Consider the following 21223-nt stretch of genomic DNA (forward strand, 5'->3'; position numbering starts at 1 on the left):
AGAGAGACAAACACCAGATTTCGTTTGAGAAAGGCCCAAAGTTGTTAAAGTGAGACTCTCTAACAAGGACAAAACCTTTGATGCCTATGCCATCTTAGATGATGGATCGGAGTGCACAATGTTGTTACCTGGTACAACAGAATATCTGGGCTTGGAGGGAGAGCCCGAGCAACTTGAGCTTCGTACAGTGAGGCAACAGACCAAGAAACTTGAAGGAAGAATCTTAGATTATCCGCTGCCTCAAGCCCTGAGAAAAAAATACTTAATTGACAGGGCTTTCACATTCAAGACCAGGGCCGTAGCCAGGGTTTTGAAATTGGTGAGGTCCGGAGGGGGTGGTGGGGGGTTGCTATGCTATGTGAACATGTGGAAAATGTTCACATTATTGACAAAAAAATATGCTTCACTTTGGACCCCTCTAGCTAGTAGTTAGCAAGTACCTGTACATCATTACATCAAAATGACCCACAATTATATAAAATAGACTGGGGGGGTTGCAGGATAGTTGAGAGAGGCAGGAAATGGGAGGGAGAGAGGGGGGGAATGACACGCAGGATAGGGCCGCTCAGCACTGGATTTGAACCGGAGTCGGCTGCAGTGAGGACTGTTAGCCTGAACACATGGGGCAGGTGCTTTACCAACTGAGCTAAACACCGCCCCAACTTTTTATTATTATTATTATAGACCCATTTGATATGAAAGGAGGCTGATTGAGCTTTATACCTCTGACAAACAGGAAATGTCCTGTGGTTTTCAGCCTTTTATTAACCTACCGTTTACAGCTGAGAACATCAGGTAGTCTGTTGTTCCCTCTCCATTAAATAAAGTGCAGTGAAAAAGTATTTGCCCCTTCCGGATTTCTTACTTTCTTGCAGATTTGTCACACTTAAATTTTCATTTTATTATTATTAATTGCATTCGTGCCTGTGTGCCTTGCCTTGCCTTACATTTACAGTAGCCTATATCAAGTCTTCATTGGTAAATGAAATCATCATTTAAAAACTGCATTAGTTGGGTCATCTTTGTCTAATAAAAGTTGTTTGTTGATCTTAAACAACAGTGACAAAGTAGGAAATCAGGGAGGGGGCAAATACTTGACAGCATTGTATTGAGCCTATAAGAGGTTGAAAATCAGAGCACATGACACTATAGTCAGTGGTCCTGAAATGTGTGCTTCTCTTCTATAATACACATTCTACATCTCGGAGGCGACGTCTTTCCACATACAGGCTTCCTTCGCCTTTCAAACGGAGCAGAACCGGTCTGACACAACACCGGCACCCCCATGCAACACACACACACACACACACACGTTTTAACCAGTGTGCCTGTCATCTCAATTCAAGTTTTCTGCGTTCTGCCGATACATCAACTTCCCGCGTGTCGTTTCAAAATAAAAGATGACCGATATGGTTATCATGCTATTTAGGCTGTGGCTTCTTCAATTTTTTTCTCACTGAAATTTTTACCATGGTCCGGACCTAGGTGACCTCATAGCTGGCTACGGTCATTTTGTTCACATTTTGTTGATCTGCGTTCATCATTGTTCAGTTACCAAAATAAAGGACTGAACTGATATCTGGATCCAGTATTTAAATGTGCACACCACATGGTTGTTCTGTGAGCCGGCACCACCATCTATCTATCTATCTATCTATCTATCTATCTATCTATCTATCTATCTATCTATCTATCTATCTATCTATCTATCTATCTATCTATCTATCTATCTATCTATCTATCTATCTATCTATCTATCTCTAACAGCAACAGTCTGTTACTTTAAGAGGTGATAAATACTATAAAGCTGCCAGTCAGCAAGGTCTATCATATCAAAACTTAATCTAGGAGTGTATAGGAATAAGAAAATCACAACTAGAATTTGCCCTCCCAGGTGATACCGATATGTGAAATTTTGGGTCTTGGCCCAAGGACTATATACTATATTTAATATTCAGATACAAACTCATACCATTACAATTGTATTCTATTCTATTGAAATGTATGTAACGTGAATTTGATTTAAGTATGTGTGCTGTCATCACAATAGATATTACTATTCTAAAGATTATTACATGTGACTATTATTAAGTAGCTATGTTGTGCTTCGTAATTATGAATGGTGCCTGAAATTAATTCATCACCGACTGATTTTTTGATCGTTGTTGTTGTTGGGGTTACTATTTAACCACTGAAATAGTCAAATCGATAACGTTAAAACTAGTTATGACAACATTTAGAGGCATAAACTCCTGTGTGTTAGTTAAACAGCGCCCCCTGCTGCTGTGGAGGTTAAATGAATAACTTATGAGAAAAGTATTTTAAGTTATTAAAGTATTATAAGTTATTTTTTCATAACTTAAGTAAGTCATGATGCATTAGCTTCTGAAGAGCGGTGACTCTGAAATATGTTGTGTTTTTGTTTGATAAGTGCATTTTGTATTTGCAAAACCAAAATATGTTAGTTTATATTTTATTTTTTTGTTAATAGAGTTTTGTATCTGTGAACCGCACAGTGTTTCATGGTGCATTTATAAAACATGGTTTGTTTATTAAGTTTTGGCATAAAATTGGCTCCCGAGAGAAGACGGAGTAAACACAGATTAAAAAACAAACAACTAGGGACACCGTGTGTGTGTGTGTGTGTGTGTGCGTGTGCAGTCGAATGTATTTATGATGCACTTTGAATAAAACAGGTTAGTTGTTGAACAGAAAGAACTTTATAGTGCAGCAAAGGACAAAGATAACAACTAAGAAGAGTGCATACAGCAAGAAATGTGTATATATTTATATGTGTGTGTGTGCGTGTGTGTGTAGGTGTGTGTGTGTGTGTGTGTTCTTGTGACAAATCTGATTTATATGTAAAACCTTTAAAATAAAACAGGCTCAGCACAAAGTGTTTTTTGTTTTTTTTTTCATCAAGGAGAGAAAAACAAGTTAAAGCGAGACAGAGCGGCTTGTAAATGTACAGATATAAGACCCCAGGGTGTGCGTTTGTTTGTGTGTGTTTGTGTGTGTATATGTGTGTCTCTGTGTGTGTCTTCATGTGTCTTTGTGCGTTTATATTCCTTTTTATCAGCCCACTTTGACGTCTGACTTGTTTTTATATTCCTGGCCCGGTTCAGCCTCATTCATCCTGGTCCAGTTTGGTTTGGTTTATAGAAGCAGATTCGTTGTAAACCGTGAAATAAAAGCCGTGGTATTAAAACTGCATTAACAGCCCCCACCCACCCACCCACTTACCCCCACCAACACCAACACCCCCGCCCCACTCCACCCCCACTGCCCCAGGACAGTGCAGGGATTACACTGTGCCCTCTGAGCTCTACTGGAGGGCTTTTAAGTTGAAACATCCAGGCAGGAAGTTCAAGTGGTAGCAGCTTAAACATCCAGAGATAAAAGCAGGAAAAAGTGGAAAGTGTATTTCCTGGAAATCCACACATTCTTGGAAACCCATCGGCTCTGTCTATTCCCTGGAAATGTGCCACTAACCCTAATCCAAGGAGTACTTACTTCCAATCATAGTCGACTCTACTACACAACCCCATTGTCTCTGTCTATTTCCTGGGGAATGTCATGAAGTCAACTACACCAGTGGTTCTCAAAGTGGGGTTCAAGGGGGTCCCCAACTTTTTCTTGAAATTTTTACCACTTTTTTCAAAAAAAAATTTAAAACCTGATTTTATTTATTTATTTTAAATCTTACCACTTTAGAATTTTTTTTCTTTCTTTTTTTAAAAGAATTTTTACAACTTTTTTCTGGAATTTTTAAAAAAGTATTTTGAGAAATACTACCACTTTTTTCTAGAAAATGTTTAACTTTATTATTATTATTATTATTATTATTATTATTATTATTATTATTATTATTATTATTATTATTATTATTATTGTTATTATTATGTATTTATTTTATTATTTTTTAAAATTTCTTACCACTCTTTTCTAGAATTTTTCTTTTACTTTTTTATTTTTTTTATTTTTACAACTTCTTTCTAGAATTTTTTTTAAACATTTTTGAGAAATTTTACCACTTTTTGTCTAGAAAATATTTAACTTTATTTTATTATTATTTTTTGATATATATTTTTTTAGAAGTCTTACCACTTTTTTTCTAGATTTTTTTTTTTTTTTAAGTTTATTTTTTTTGAGAATTTTTACCACTTTTTTTCTAGAAATGTTTAAACGGTTTTGGAGAAATTGTAACCCTTTTTTTCCAAAAAATTCTCTACAATATTTCAACAAATTCATGCCATTGGCCCAAATTTGAATGTATACATCGACTCAAAACAGTAATGTTCTTCAGTCTCAGAACAAATATTTGTGTATTTCTGGTGTTTGCATCAAAACTTTGTCCAATGGGGGTCTGCGGTCTAATTTATGTCGGTTTAGGGGTCCTTGATGTAAAAAAAAGTTTGTGGACCACTGAACTACACAGCCCATTGTCTCTGTCTATTTCCTGGGTAATGTGTCACTTTCCCAGCTAAGGAGTGTTTGATATCACAGAATCTACTCTATTATATTATGGATAAACCATGTGACCATCTACAATCGTTTTTATATGAAATGTGTAATGTAAAGAGAGGAACATACGTACACCCCTGGACTGTGGGCCGTGGAAAAATTGTCCACCAGTGAACGTGATAAAAAGGTTGGGAACCCCTTGCTCTAAACTACTCATCGGGTCAGTCTAACTCCTGAGAATGTGTAATTTTCCCAGCCAAGAAGCGTTTGATATTCTGAGACCAACCAAACGACTCATCAGCTCTCTTAATATGTTAAATTTGTCTTTATCTAAATCCTTTCAAGGCAACTTTTCACCCAGACCTTTTCATCCAGGTATACATCAGTGTATAGACCGAATCTCCTTGTTGTTTACATTCTACTTCCTGGTAGAAAACCAGCACGTAATTTGAATGAGATCAATAGTAACGAACGAGAGTTTAGCTATATATCATATTTTTCACGCCCTATCACCGTTTAGACAAATCTGAAATGATTGAAGAAACATTACTATTTCTGTGTGTGTGTTTTGTGTTGCTATGTGTTGTATTTATTCAGTTTGGGGGAATCACAGTGTCTAGAAAGCATCAGTGGCTCAGCTGACAGGGACAGCTAACGGTAGCTAAGCTAACAGTAGCTAAGCTAACGGCGGTAGCTAAGCTAACACCAGGACGTCAGCTGTTAAAACCCTCCCGTTGTCGGACACGACATGAAACTACTCCAGTTAGCTCAGTCATGTTGGAACTCAGATATCCGCTGGAGAAAATATTTTTCATGGAGCGTTTATTGAGTCACTGAGTTATTAAAGTTAAACAGGTAGCTAACCGTTAGCCCGGCTAATCTATGATAACCATGACTAATTACAAAAATGTGCACACATAAATAGTCATGTTTGTCCAATCATTGGTTTTATAAACTTTACAAACACCAGATTAATCTAAACGGTGATATAGTGACATGAAAAAGTAGATATATATAGCGAAACTCTCGTCTGTCACTATTGTTCGAATGCTGGTTTTCTACCAGGAAGTAGTTGTAAACAACAAGGCGATTCGTCCTATAACTGGGCCGGTTTGACCTTTGACCTCCTCACTGCTTCCTCTCGCCACGCTGTCGATCTCTCTGGATCTTTCTGCCTCCTGTCGAGTGTCAACAGAGCTCATCTGTTGTTTTCTCGTCGCTCTTCCTCTGTTGTCTCTGCGGCTTCTCGTCCGTCTGGCTCTTTGGTGTTAAAGGAGCACGACGCCAAAAATATAACATCTCATTTGTGTGTGTGTGTGTGTGTGTGTGTGTGTGTGTGTGTGTGTGTGTGTGTGTGTGTTTGCAGTCTCCATAGTGATGGGGGTCCCCAGTGTGAAGCGGGAGGTCCACTCCTACCTGACCGACACGCTAAGCTCCCTCATGTCGGAGCTCAGCGCCGCCGAGAAGGACGACTGCGTCATCGTCGTCCTCATCGCCGAGGTCGGTATTATCTCCGCGTGTGTGTGTGTGTGTGTGTGTGGATAACTGGCCGTCAGTGTGACTGTGCGTTGATGCGTGTGCTCCCTTGCATGCTATTCTAAAGGTCACTGCTTTAGCTAATGAACCCCAGCACGCACACACACACACACACACACAAAATGATAATGTCATTGACTCTGAGTTTAGCTCGCATGCTAACGCTGCAGGGAGGTGAAACAGTGATGACGCGCGTTGAAACATTTAAGATGTGAAATTATTAAGTATAGGGTGTATGCTCGTTTACATCTCATCAGTCTCTCTCTGTGTGTGTGTTTGTGTGTGTGTGTGTGTGTGTGTGTGATGAAGGTCACACTGTGTCACAGCTTCTCTCCTCCGCAGCGTCTCGTCTCGTATTCAAACTCTGAACCTTTATTTCACACCGAGGATGTAAACACAAACACTGTCAGCGTCTCACTGCAGCGAACAGTGTGTTATATAAATTATCTCTGTCTCTGCCCCTTTGTCTTCTGTGTGTGTGTGTGTCTGCGTGTGTGTGTGCGTGCAGTCTGTATATAAATTATCTCTGTCTCAGCTTCTTTAAATAAACACTGGAGCTAAACTTTCTTGGTGTGAGACGATTTGTTGTTTTAAAGTTTTATCTTTCTACAGTCCGGAGACATTTTTACGATATCTCGAGGAAAAAGAACTTCTCCGGTCTCATCGCCGACTCTCACTCTGGACTTGAGGAAGCAACACAAAGCTCAGACCAGATTAGACCAAGTCAGATCAGGTCGACACTGTAGATATTTGCAAAAAAAAGTTCAATTTAAGACTTGCACTCTAAGTGTGAACTGGTGTATATTTTGGTGGCTAAAGGTCAACGTGACCTCACAAAACAATTTTCACCCAAATTTCTACTGTTTTACAGGAACACAACATGAAACCAGTCCCATATCAATATAAACCATGATTAAAACATAGCATAACAACTTCCAGTATAATTAAATGACAGTATAAAGGAAGTATGAAGCTTTAGACCAGTGGTTCCCAACCTTTTATGGCTCATGACCCCATTGTGACATCACAAATTTCTGGCGACCCTGCCAATCAAAATGTGCAAGCTGAGATATTTTTATATGCTGCATTTTATTTGAACTCAATTTATATTCGAGAAAGTGAAAGTGTCGAATATAGTTGTTTAAGATTGTGTGTGGTGGTTTTAATCATAATTTTAAAAAGAATAATAAATAGTTTTAAAAAAATTTATCAATTTTTTTAGACATTTCAGATGACCTCATTTGAATTCCAGGCATCAACACACGGGGTCCCGACCCAAAGGTTGAAAAACACTGCTTTAGAGGAAGCTTATTGATAAAAACCACAAAAAAGAGGAAACAAGCATCTCATTGTTCATTTGTTTATTTGTGAGGAACTCCATTAGAGCACTTACTGGGGTCCACATTTAAAACATACATTTACAATTACGACATGAATAAGATAAGACAAGTCAACAAAAACTTACATTAAATCTTTACAATAGGTATGAATCGTCATCCTAAATAAGACACTCCAATGCACGGTGGTAATAAAATAAAGAGGCAAAACACATCAAAGTGACAACAACAAGAAAACCTGCAGAGGTTCATTGGTTCCTACAGACGGCGTGCACCTTTAAACCTTTGTGCCTTTCAGAGTTGTTTGTTTTAAACAGACTGCTCTGGTTCCTCTGAGCTCCATTGTCGTCCACAAACACATCAATGAGTCACCGCTGCTGCTCTGGGACGAGACCTGTTCCTTCATCACCACAACACACACACACACTGTAGTTTATTCTAAAATAGCCTCCAACAAACGCTCTGTTTCCTCCTGTTTGTTTGACAAAGGCCCGTTTTGGGAAATGACTGAACTCTGTTGGACAAACAGACGTGTAGGAACTTATTAGTATTCAGGGAGAAGCTGGAGTCGGTGGTTATTATAAAGAGAGAGAAGCGGAGGTGATGTGGGCCTGAGCCGACCTCGGCTCCACTTCCTCTATTACAGCGTCCCACACAATCACTTATACAATCAGTCAGCGGACACACCGAGCATGAAATCACACGTCCGTCCCACTTTGGCCCTTTTTTTAACGACGCAACCAGAAATGTCTCAGTTTGTAAAATTCGGTGTAAACAGACGGTTCTCCACACCGACTCACTAAACCTGTGCAACGTCACTGATTTCTAAAGGTCAACACCACAGACGTTATCATCGCAGTATGCAGTATACGAGTTTCCCAGAATGCATTTCACGGCAACCGGTAGCAGCAGCTGTAAAACAGGTGAAAAGCTGTTTTATTTCTCGCTCTAGCGCTGTAATTATGTAACTTTATTAAGTTGTAATATTTCTTCATGTGAGAAAGTAACCGTTAAGACTCCAAATCTACGGCCAGTTTATCCAAACGACGGCTGTTTAGGAGTTTGCTCCGATGTTTTTCGGAGAAGTGAAGCTCCGCAGTGACCGGGACATCACAGAGGCAGCAGCCGGTCTGCAGAGCTGCTCGGCCGGCCAACCTCCGTCCTCATCCCGGGGGAGAAAACCATCGCTAATTAACTTACCCGCAGGTTTTCAGAGGTTTACCACCGGCTGGTTAAGTTATTTTCAGGAGATAAATGTTGGTCTCATTGATGAAATCTCAACTGTGGCTGTAGCATTAGTTTGTTTGAATGTAAAGTGAAGCTTCTTGTGTGTAAGCAGCGCTGCCTCGGGGCTCTGGAGCCTAACGTTACGTACAGAAATCACCACATTTACCAAAAATAAATAAATATTTTACAATGAACCGATCAGTCTGCATTAAGTTTTATTTTATTAAACTATAGTTACGGCTACACGGCTACACTACCGTCTTTGGCTACGCTCTGGTTACGGTTAGGACCAGGTTAGGACGTCAGGGGAGCATCCCATTATGGGATACAGTACGCGATGTAGACTGGTCAGATACTGGAGATATTTTCCGAATCAGTACGACATCCGGGAACTTTTCGCATACTGCAGATTTTGCTTTTGTTCGCATACTGCATACTACATACTACATACTACATTTTGGCCAAATCAGTACGTACTAGCAGTATAGTATGCGGTTTCGAATACAGCCAGGGAGTCTCTAGACCAGACAGGAAGTCTTTAGACCTGGGGCGGTGTTTAGCTCAGTTGGTAGAGCACCCGCCCCATGTGTTGAGGCTATAGTCCTCACTGCAGGCGACCCCGGTTCGAATCCCACGCCGAGCGGCCCTATCCTGCGTGTCATCCTCCCCCTCTCTGCCTCCCATTTCATGTCACTCTCTGAACTATCCTGTTCATTAAAGGCAAAAAAGCAACAAAAAAAAAAAACCTATATATATCTAAAGACTTTTTTGTCTTTCTCTCTCTCTCTCTCTCTCTCTCTCTCTCTCTCTCTCTCTCTCTCTCTCTCTCTCTCTCTCTCTCTCTCTCTCTCTCTCTCTCTCAATTCAATTCAATTCAATTCAATTCAAATTTGCTTTATTGGCATGACAGTTAAAAGAACTATGTTGCCAAAGCATTAGTAATCAATGACACAGTACAACTCATGAATATATACAACAATATACAAATAAATAAAAATATACATAAAATGATTTACCCTATGCGTGTGTGAGAGCATGCATGTGTGTGCTGATCAAGTTCTCTCTCTCTCTTATACATAGTCTACATCACATGAAACAAAAAATAAATATGTGTGGTAAGATTGGGCATCATTAGACTGTTGCAAGTTGTTATATACTATATAAAACATACACATATTGTTCTTAAGTGATGAGAGTAACAAATGATAATAATAATAAAAAAAAATGATAACAATATTAAGTGACATCAATAATGGTTCTGATAGTAACAAATGATAATAAAAAGCAACAACAATATTAAATGACATCAATAGTGGTTCTGATCAGCATTCGTGTACTTTTCTAGTATCGTGGCAGAATGTTACATATTGTGCAGCTAATTTAGCAAATTGTGGATCTTCTCCCAGAAATACTTTTAACAGATCGTCACCTGTTTTCCCTTGGTATGATGGATCTGCTGCAGTTATCTTTTGTATGAACACCTCTCTCTCACTTTGGTACAGAGGGCAGGAGAGGAGAAAATGGGCCTCAGTTTCTGTTTCTCCTGAAGAACAGTGTTTACATGTTCTTAGTTCTCTGGGCTTCCACTCTTTCTTATGCCGACCTTTTTCCACCTCTAGTTGATGGTCAGCTCTCTCTCTCTCTCTCTCTCTCTCTCTCTCTCTCTCTCTCTCTCTCTTTCAGAAGTTTTATTTTATTAAACTATAGTTACGGTCCACGGCTACACTACCGTCTTTGGTTACGCTCTGGTTACGGTTAGGGGGGACGTCAGGGGAGCATTGCATTGTGGGATACAGTAGGCGATGTAGACTGGTCAGATGCATACTCTCACTCTCTCTCTCTCTCTCTCTCTCTCTCTCTCTCTCTCTCTCTTTCAGTTTCTCTGCTGCGGCTCCCTGAGTTTGTTTTCATTTGTGTCTCCATTTGTCTTCCTGAAATCTCTTTTTCTTTCTCCTCCGGCCTGATATAATATTTAAAATTCCCTCAGGGTTTTTGTTTTTATCTCTCAGACACACTTTTCAATTTCCTCTGCAGTTTTATTTCCTGGCTGATGGATTCAGACCGAAGCTCAGCTCCTCCGTTAGTCAGACTGGAGACAGGTTTCAGGTCCAGGTTTGAAGTCCACAGATCAAGACTAAACTCCTCCTCAGCGGGTTCTGAACAATGAGAAGTGAAAGCACTTAAAGCTTTTAAAGTGAGGAGACGTGTAGCATGAATATTACATGACCGAAGCGTGTCATACTGACGAACACGTGACAGAACACGGCACATGAACACGAATCCTCCGAGGCCTCGGCCCGATCCGCAGCACACATGACACAGGTCCAGTGTCGGGTCTGTTTGTTTGTTTGTTTGTTTCTCTGTTTGTCTGTGAGGAGGAACATCTGCTGCATCGTGGAGAACACGACAGAAAAAGATCTTCAAAAAAAACACCAGATATAAAACAGGAGGAGTCGGAGTGAAGGAGCTTCTGACTGAATCTCAGATTTTTTATATCAGTCGTGTTAAAGGGGTATTGCCGTTTTTTACAATCTGGACCTTATTTCTAGCATAAAATACGATCATTTACTCACCCAGATAACTTTGGTGTCATTACAAGTCGTTCCGACCAAATTAGATCCAGCTGAGAGCCGCATATATCTGTATAATGGAGTCTACAGGGCAGCAGAATGCAGCCTCTAAATAACACATTATCCGCCGCGAAACTCGTTCATTTCACCAATATTTAGTTCTGATAGGCTAGTGCTATTCCCCTCTGAGTCCGGGGTTAGCTGTTATCAACATCCGTGGTCTGTAGGTTGACCTACTAACCTCTGATCTGGATGATTTCATCTCCGACCGCCGCGTGGCTTGTTGCTAGCGCTAACGCCACGGTTCATTTCTGCGTGTTTCTGACTTGTCAGAACAAAATGAGCAGCTGGATGAAGTTCAGCTTCCACAGGCTTCCTCTCCTCAACCTGGACTCACTAAAGCTCCGGCTAGTTGAGCCAAAAATGCCGAAGCGGAATGATTATTATCAGAATGAGTCGGGCAGCAGTCGGAGATGACATCATCCAGGTCAGAGGTCAGTAGGTCAACCTACAGACCCCGGATGTTGATAACAGCTAACTCCGGACTCAGAGGGGAATAGCACTAGCCTATCATAACTAAATATTGGTGAAATGAACGAGTTTCGTGGCGGATAATGTGTTATTTAGAGGCTGCATTCTGCTGCCCCGTGTTCTCGCATTATACGGATATACGCGGACTTGTAATGACACCAAAGTTATCTGGGTGAGTAAATGATCATATTTCATGCTATAAGGTCCAGATTGTAAAAAACGGTAATTATCCTTTAAAGAGCAGCTGCTGAACACAGAGCCGCTGGTGGAGACCAAACATGGAGCTAAAAGAGAGAGAAAACCATCAAACTGCTTCATCCTGCAGCAAGACGTTTTTTCCCTTAAAGGAATAGTTCACCAAAAAATGAAATAAAGTCATTAGTGACTCCCCCTCATGCTGATGAATACTCCAGAGTAGTTTTTTTTTGCATCTGCATCTGGAGACCCAGGAGGCCGGTTCCTAGTCCAACAAAAACTTTATATGCGATTAATAGTGCCCGACACAAAAACATCCATAAAATTACACAAAAACCTTGAAATATTCCTCCACACTCGTCCACTGCAATCCAAGTGTCCTGAAGGGAAATAGTCCAGAGTTTACTGGAAACAACGTCATTTAGGACATTTTTACAGCCTAAACAGTCCTGGATTGATTTTGCCTGGGGCGCGCTCTCGCATTCAGGTTCAAGTCGCTGCAAACTAAAAACAACAGCTTTCCAGAGAGTGGAGGCTTTTATTGTGAAGGACCCACAGTACAGGAAGTGTGGAGAATGGAGCTTCATTAGCTGTGGTGTTAAACCTCTTTAACCTAATTTAACCTACAGTATTTTAATCACGCTGCTGCTGCTGTGACTCATTTAAAATGTTGTTACTGGGCTCCTAATGACCAAGGGCTGCACTTGGAATAAAAAAAAAAGAAAAGAAAAGAAAATTAATAATCAGTTCAGTAAGTGAATTAAAAGTCACAAGGTTCAAATGGACCTGTTAAAAACACACACACACACAGTATTAAAGTGTTTTATTGTTATTGGACTCCACGAGAAGGTTTCAACTGTGTTAGAGTATAAAACAGTCAAAAACAAAAAGAGAAGAGCTTCGTGTTTGTGACAGAGAATAAACACCGAGCTGCGTCTGCTCCTCGTTAGCTCTGAGCACTAAGCTCCACCCAGCTGGCACCTCCAGGTCGCCAAAACAAACCACACACACACATAGAGACACACATACACACACACACATACACACACATACACATACACATACATATACACACACTCTCCATAGAGACACGACCGAAACATGTGTGACCCCGCGGCGACCTTACGGAGCCAGATGACTGGGTTCCACTGGGAAACCCTATCTGCGCTCTGATTGGCCGAGAGGGAGGCTGAACTCTGATGTCATCGTAGATTGCTCAAGTTGTTGTTGATGTTTGAGTGGGGAAAAGTATGTGTGTCTCTGTGTGTGTGTGTGTTTCCCCTTAATGTTCATGCTTTCATTCTTGTGTGTGTTTTGTACGGTGGCCCTGAGGTGCAAATCACAACAGCAAATCAGAAAACACAACGACAAATTACTAAACATGTTTTCTCTTTTTGTGTTGTGTTTTCTCTTTTTGTGTTGTGTTTTCTCTTTTGCCGTTGTGTTTTCTCTTTTTGTGTTGTGTTTTCTCTTTTTGTGTTGTGTTTTCTCTTTTGCCGTTGTGTTTTCTCTTTTTGTGTTGTGTTTTCTCTTTTTGTGTTGTGTTTTCTCTTTTGCCGTTGTGTTTTCTCTTTTTGTGTTGTGTTTTCTCTTTTTGTGTTGTGTTTTCTCTTTTTGTGTTGTGTTTTCTCTTTTGCCGTTGTGTTTTCTCTTTTTGTGTTGTGTTTTCTCTTTTTGTGTTGTGTTTTCTCTTTTGCCGTTGTGTTTTCTCTTTTTGTGTTGTGTTTTCTATTTTGTGTTGTGTTTTCTCTTTTGCCGTTGTGTTTTCTCTTTTTGTGTTGTGTTTTCTGATTTGCTGTTGTGATTTGCACCTCAGGGCCACCGTAGTTTTGTCCTCAGGGGGCCACCGTAGTTTTGTCCTCAGGGGGCCACCGTAGTGTGAAACCAAATATCAAACTACTAAAACAATTCTCTCTCTCTCTGTGTGTGTGTTTGTGTGTCTGTGTGTGTGTGTGTCCAGGCTGACCCGCAGTACGCCACCAGTGTAGCAGACAACCTGAAGCGCCTGTAAGTCCACCTGCATGATGGGATATCGTTTCTATAGCAACAAACACAAGAGAGGGAGCTTCCTCAGCTCCCCTCCCTCTCTGTGTGTGTGTGTGTGTGTGTGTGTGTGTGTGTGTGTGTGTGTGTGTGTGTGTGTGTGTGTGTGTGTGTGTTGTCGGCCACATCGCAGCAGTGTGTGAACAGCTGTGTGTGGTTGTGTGTGTGTGTCATTGTTCATGGCGTGTAGTCAATGTGCAGCATGTTAATGCATGATTAATTAATCACACACACACACACACACAGTAGGAACCTTCCTCTTTACTTCCTCCTTCTTTCCTTACCTCTCCTCCTCTTCTTTCCTTACCTCTCCTTCTCTTTCTTTCCTTACCTCTCCTTCTCTTCTTTCCTTACCTCTCCTTCTCTTCTTTCCTTACCTCTCCTTCTCTACTATCTTTCCTTACCTCTCCTTCTCTACTATCTTTCCTTACCTCTCCTTCTCTTCTTTCCTTACCTCTCCTTCTCTACTATCTTTCCTTACCTCTCCTTCTCTTTCTTTCCTTACCTCTCCTTCTCTACTATCTTTCCTTACCTCTCCTTCTCTTCTTTCCTTACCTCTCCTTCTCTTCTTTCCTTACCTCTCCTTCTCTACTATCTTTCCTTACCTCTCCTTCTCTACTATCTTTCCTTACCTCTCCTTCTCTACTATCTTTCCTTACCTCTCCTTCTCTTCTTTCCTTACCTCTCCTTCTCTACTATCTTTCCTTACCTCTCCTTCTCTACTATCTTTCCTTACCTCTCCTTCTCTTCTTTCCTTACCTCTCCTTCTCTACTATCTTTCCTTACCTCTCCTTCTCTTCTTTCCTTACCTCTCCTTCTCTTCTTTCCTTACCTCTCCTTCTCTACTATCTTTCCTTACCTCTCCTTCTCTACTATCTTTCCTTACCTCTCCTTCTCTTCTTTCCTTACCTCTCCTTCTCTACTATCTTTCCTTACCTCTCCTTCTCTTCTTTCCTTACCTCTCCTTCTCTACTATCTTTCCTTACCTCTCCTTCTCTTCTTTCCTTACCTCTCCTTCTCTACTATCTTTCCTTACCTCTCCTTCTCTTCTTTCCTTACCTCTCATTCTCTACTATCTTTCCTTACCTCTCCTTCTCTTCTTTCCTTACCTCTCCTTCTCTACTATCTTCCCTTACCTCTCCTTCTCTTCTTTCCTTACCTCTCCTCCTCTACTTTCCTTACCTCTCCTCCTCTACTTTCCTTACCTCTCCTTCTCTACTATCTTTCCTTACCTCTCCTTCTCTTCTTTCCTTACCTCTCATTCTCTACTATCTTTCCTTACCTCTCCTTCTCTTCTTTCCTTACCTCTCCTTCTCTACTATCTTCCCTTACCTCTCCTTCTCTTCTTTCCTTACCTCTCCTCCTCTACTTTCCTTACCTCTCCTTCTCTTCTTTCCTTACCTCTCCTTCTCTACTATCTTTCCTTACCTCTCCTCCTCTACTTTCCTTACCTCTCCTCCTCTTCTTTCCTTACCTCTCCTTCTCTTCTTTCCTTACCTCTCCTTCTCTACTATCTTTCCTTACCTCTCCTCCTCTACTTTCCTTACCTCTCCTCCTCTACTTTCCTTACCTCTCCTCCTCTTCTTTCCTTACCTCTCCTTCTCTACTATCTTTCCTTACCTCTCCTCCTCTACTTTCCTTACCTCTCCTCCTCTACTTTCCTTACCTCTCCTTCTCTACTATCTTTCCTTACCTCTCCTCCTCTACTTTCCTTACCTCTCCTCCTCTACTTTCCTTACCTCTCCTTCTCTTCTTTCCTTACCTCTCCTTCTCTACTATCTTTCCTTACCTCTCCTTCTCTACTATCTTTCCTTACCTCTCCTTCTCTTCTTTCCTTACCTCTCCTTCTCTACTATCTTTCCTTACCTCTCCTCCTCTACTTTCCTTACCTCTCCTTCTCTTCTTTCCTTACCTCTCCTCCTCTACTTTCCTTACCTCTCCTTCTCTTCTTTCCTTACCTCTCCTTCTCTACTATCTTTCCTTACCTCTCCTCCTCTACTTTCCTTACCTCTCCTTCTCTTCTTTCCTTACCTCTCCTTCTCTACTATCTTTCCTTACCTCTCCTTCTCTTCTTTCCTTACCCCTCCTTCTCTTCTCTTCTTTCCTTACCTCTCCTTCTCTACTATCTTTCCTTACCTCTCCTTCTCTTCTTTCCTTACCTCTCCTTCTCTACTATCTTTCCTTACCTCTCCTTCTCTTCTTTCTTTCTTTCTTTCTTTCTTTCTTTCTTTCTTTCTTTCTTTCTTTTTTTTGATTTAAAAAATAAATAAAATAAAAAATCTTTCTTTCTTTCTTTCTTTCTTTCTTTCTTTCTTTCTTTCTTTCTCATCTCCTTTCCTCTCCCATCTCTTTCTCCTCTTTCCTTCCATCTTTCCTTTCTTTCTTTACCTGCCTTTGTTTTTCTTCCCTCCTCAACACCACTCCATCTTTCCTTACATCTCCTTCTTACCTCTCGTTCTCTATTTTCCTTCCTTACCTCTTTTTCTTTCTTTCTTTCTTTCTTTCTTTCTTTCTTTCTTTCTTTCTTTCTCCTTTCTTTCCGTCTTTGCTTGTACAACAGACGCTGCCATGGTAACCTCGTTTTAGATCCCCGCGCGTCCCAAAATGGCGGAAATAACGACGAGCTAACGTCAAAAACACGACACAAACACGGTTAGATGTGCGTTTATTTCACGTGGCAGAAGATACAGAAGTAGTTTGAGTAAATATACAAAGTCCAGTATGTTAAATGCGAGGAAGTGGACAGAGAGACACCGCCCGTGTGAAGCGGAGAGGTACTATAAAGCGAGCGCCGCTCTCTCTTCCTTTAGCAAGCAAAGAGATAGGAGATGAAAGGGAAGGAAAGAAAGAAAGAAAGAAAGAAAGAAAGCTATCTCTTTCTCCTATCTCCTTCCATCTTCACTTTCTTTCTTTACCTGCCTTTGTTTTTCATCCCTCCTCAACACCACTCCTCTCCTTCTCTACTTTCTTTCCTTACCTCTCTTTCTTTCTTTCTTTCTTTCTTTCTTTCTTTCTTTCTTTCTTTCTTTCTTTCTTTCTTTCTTTACCTGCCTTTGTTTTTCTTCCCTCCTCTACCTCTTTCTTCCTCATTCTGTCGTTTGAGAGTCACTTTGTTTCAACAGCTGTTTGTTTTCCTTTAGTTTTAAAAGACATTGTGTCACATTGAAATAATAAAAACCAATAAACAACAATAAATAAACTGAACTCTCTTTCGTCTTGTTTTCCTCCAGTTTTCCAGTTGAGATCCAGTCTGGTCTGTTGGAGGTCGTCTCTCCGTCCGTCCACTTCTACCCCGACTTCTCCCGACTCCGAGAGTCCTTCGGAGACCCAAAGGAGAGAGTCAGGTTTGTGTCTGTGTGTCTGTTTGTGTGTTAGTGTGTCTTTGGGTCTGAGCAGAAACCAGCCTCTTGGATTATTTAACACCTCGCCAACTGCATGAGTCAGTTTCTCTGGAACAAGTGTGTGTGTGTGTGTGTGTGTGTGTGTGTGTGTGTGTGTGTGTGTGTGTGTGTGTGTGTGTGTGTGTGTGTGTGTGTGTGTGTGTGTGTGTGTGTGTCTGTGTGGTTTCAGGACAGGAAACTCCTCTTACTCTATAAAAGTCTTGTTTAATAACAGTATGAAGTGAATCATCGGTTTCATTTTTCTCTTTCTGAGGAAACGAACATGAACTTTTGTCACAGATGAAATAATTTAACCTCTTCAACACACACAAATACACACACACACACACACACACACACACACACACACACACACACACACACACACCACCTGTTTAGTCTCTTATATCGCACACAAACGTATTGAAAAAGAAGAAAAAGAAACAAACGTCAATAAAACCCACAGATAAACCAGGATAATGAGCTGGTTTGTGGTTTTTACAGATGTTCCAGATGTGAATATGAATGTTTGGCTGCAGGTGATGTTTTCGTAGAACAGTCGGGTCCTGTTCACACCTGTTCACACCTGCAGTAACATTTGTTTGGCTTGTTGTTGTTGGCCAATCTTGTGCATTTGTGTGTTTTATAGACTTAGAGCCTGTCCACACAGATACAGGTTTCAGTGAGTCTGTAATTAAGTATTTTATCGTTTCGGTGTCCCGTCCAGACAGAAACTGCGTTTTGTTTTGGCGGCGTGAAAACTGCATTGTTTGTTTTTTGGAAACGGTGATGTTGATGATGTCATACCCCCCACCGCTCTAACCTGTAACCTGAGCCACACCGCGAGACGTTACAGTCTATGTAATAACAACAACAGCCGACTAACTGTCTGCGGCTGAATCTCGCCCGTTAAATCATCATCATCGTATTAGCTCTGACACAGCGCCACACGCAGGCCTGGAGTATGTACAGTACTACAGTGTTTGGAGTCGTTTTCATGAGTTAGTTGGTTAGTTTATTTGTCATATACATTAAAAGGTACTATTCTGTGCGTATATGATACACGCCTCAGGGACAAACTGACAGATAGCAGAGACGTTATAATATGAGGAGACAGACCACTCTGCCCGTTTCGAATGGGGAAAGCTGCGACGCCAAAGATGGCGCATGTCCCGCCCCTTTTCACCAGCAGCCAATCACCTGCATTGCCAGAGCTGAACTAGGCCAATCATGTTGTTGCACCAGCGCATGCGCACAAGTAGATTTACGACAGACAAACCTATCTGGTGGCAACAACAACGAAAACGAAATGAACGAAAGAGCTACCTCGGGGCTACGTATACAGAATTCACCACATTCACATCAATAAGCGTTTTACAATGAACCGATCAGTCCACATTTTCTTTAATTTAACTTTTGAATGTATAGTTTTGTTCGTTTCATTTTTTAACCTAAACATACTGGGCCCCCTCCCCTGGGGCGTTAGCCTCCTGTCCATGATAGCAGCAGCAGCAGCAGCAGCAGCAGCAGCAGCAGCAGTCCACTCAAAAAAAAAAACACACACAGTCCGGGTGAAGAACTGGAGCCGTGGACCGATAGACACCGTCACCATAAAGAGAGCCTCTATTGTTTTATTGTACCAAGTACGAGAGGCTTGTTGTGAGCTGAGAAGCGGCTGTTAGCGGCGGATGCTAACCGAAGCTAGCGGCGAATGCTAACGCTACCGCTAGTCGAAGTTAGCATCGAGCTAGCGCAGCACAACGAACGCCCCTCATACTTGTTACCGGTCGAGGCTTTAGTTGTTAGTGATGGTCGGTAATCAGTCCGTGGCTCCAGCGGTTCACTCGGACTGTATTTATTTATTTTTAACTGACTGCTGCTGCTGCTGAGACGACATGCTAGCACTAATACATCCATGCTAGCATTCGATAGCATCCGAGACAGCTAACGTTAGTGGGGATCGGGGGAGCGGGTGGGAGGGGGGAGCAGACACAGTCACCACACACAGAACTAAGAGCCCATAGGTGATGATTAAGACAGATTTCATGTAAGTCTAGCGTTTATTTTTGGGCAAAAATCTCCAGACTCAAGCCGATATGTCTCCAGGTAGAGCAGGGCAGACCGGTCACGGTGTAGGTATGCTCGGGCTGCTGCTAGATCACGGACTCAGCCGTTACAGCCGTACAGTGACGGCGGTGTCGTAAATCCGTGCGCATGCGCAGTTGAGTACTCCCTGTGGAAAAATAGCGATTTAAACGTCATTCTGCGGTAAAGTTTATGTTTTTTTGGTTTTTATTTGTATCTTATTTCACTGGCTAGCACGTCTGTATGTTTTTTCCGCCCTGCTATCACGTTAAAGGGTGGATTTGACCACCCCTCCATTCATTTAGATAGGGGTCTGGTCTTCTTGGGCTTTTCGAAGCGTCGCCAATATGGCCGCCGAGTGGCCTGACTTGCCTAGAAGGACTTTGCAGATAGCTAACAGCAGGATTTAGAGAAAGTCGGACACAGGAGTAGGCTATGTTTACTGAATCCTTTTTACTCTTCTTTCCATCCTTTTTTGTAAAACTGAAATGAATATAAAGTTACAGTACTTTAGTAACTCACAAAAATACAATCCAGAATGAATTTACATTGATTACAGTCTCAATGCACAATCCATAACAATAAGCTACATTTAGCTTAGCTTAGCATTTAGCAAACTATATTATCACAGTTATTGTGTTTTTAAATCCAGCTTAAGAATTGTTAAATTATTTATATGCTCTGTTGAACAGAAACACAGAAAAACTAACAAAACTACAAGCAAAGGCTCTCCAAGGCACTCACGTAGAAGAAAAGAGGAGAGGAGCTGTCTGCCTGACCGCATGGAGAAAGAATGACTGCACTTCCTGTAACTTACGGTCACATGACCTTAACTGACCAATAGAAAAACACTTAACAATATAGTCTCTTTTATGACAGATTTCAACAAAATAAGACATCTACAGGCCACAAAATGTGTGCCGTGACAGGTACAGTGTACAGTCAATGCATTGAAATGTACTGTAGTCTGCCCTGGCTCACTCTCAACCCTTAAAAAATAGAAACCAATAACGACAGTTCACAGCATATAAAAAACAATGGCAAGTAAAACAAGCAATATACCATAAGAAGCATCAAATTAATAGATCAATCAATCAATAGTGGCCTACACAATCATTCATTCATTCCTTCATTCACAATCATTCACAATCATCTAAAGCAGGCAGTGTACAATAACAAGCCCCAATAAATACATCAATCAATCAATCAATCAATAGTCCACGGCCTTCACAGTCATTTAAAGCTACTGTTCAGTAGTCTGACCGCCTGGGGATGCTGTGTTCACGGAAAAGTTTTCCAAAACGAACAAAAAAAAAAGATCGTTTAGGTGAAGCTCAGTTAAGACGTTAAAATAGTAAAAGATTTTGGGTTCTTTATAAAACTGTTTTGGAAATAATGAGAACAGGTTCCTTCGGTGACTTATAGCCTCCTTCATCTCATCGCTTCAGGCCTCGGGGGTTTGTAGTGATGAAGTGATGTCTTCAGTATTCAAAGCTTCGTAACCGTTGGCAACCTGCTGCGATGCAACAGTCACGACGAAGACGAACCAATCAGATTAAAGTAAACAACTTAATAAACGAGGTTGTTGTTGTTGTTGTTTCAAAGTTTCTCTTCAGAGAGTCTGTGATTTAAAGCGACGGCTCCTCCTCCGTCTACCTGAGAAACAGCAGTTTATCATAATTACACCTCACAAACACACACACACATGCACCCACTCCTATATGTATGCACACAGTGTCTTAATGTTTTACCTGGTGTGTGTGTGTGTGTGTATGTGTGTGTGTGTGTGTGTGTGTGTGTCATTTATCAACTCCTGCAATCAGGGAAAGTGTGTGTCCGTGTGTGTGTGTGTGTG

General features: G+C 41.1%; 1 protein-coding gene across 1 annotated transcript in view; it reads left to right on the forward strand.

The window, feature by feature from the left end:
* mgat4b (alpha-1,3-mannosyl-glycoprotein 4-beta-N-acetylglucosaminyltransferase B) overlaps positions 1–21223 on the forward strand; it is a gene marked incomplete at both ends in the record, with an annotated part of 131895 nt that overhangs the window by 63689 nt on the left and 46983 nt on the right. The window contains 3 exons of the mRNA XM_083981080.1: positions 5831–5964; positions 13821–13867; positions 17134–17247. Of these exons, the coding sequence (XP_083837206.1) occupies positions 5831–5964; positions 13821–13867; positions 17134–17247 (295 nt within the window). The remainder of the gene's footprint in view (positions 1–5830; positions 5965–13820; positions 13868–17133; positions 17248–21223) is intronic.

Source organism: Trachurus trachurus, assembly GCF_905171665.1.
Source record: "Trachurus trachurus genome assembly, chromosome: 10".
Taxonomy (NCBI): domain Eukaryota; kingdom Metazoa; phylum Chordata; class Actinopteri; order Carangiformes; family Carangidae; genus Trachurus; species Trachurus trachurus.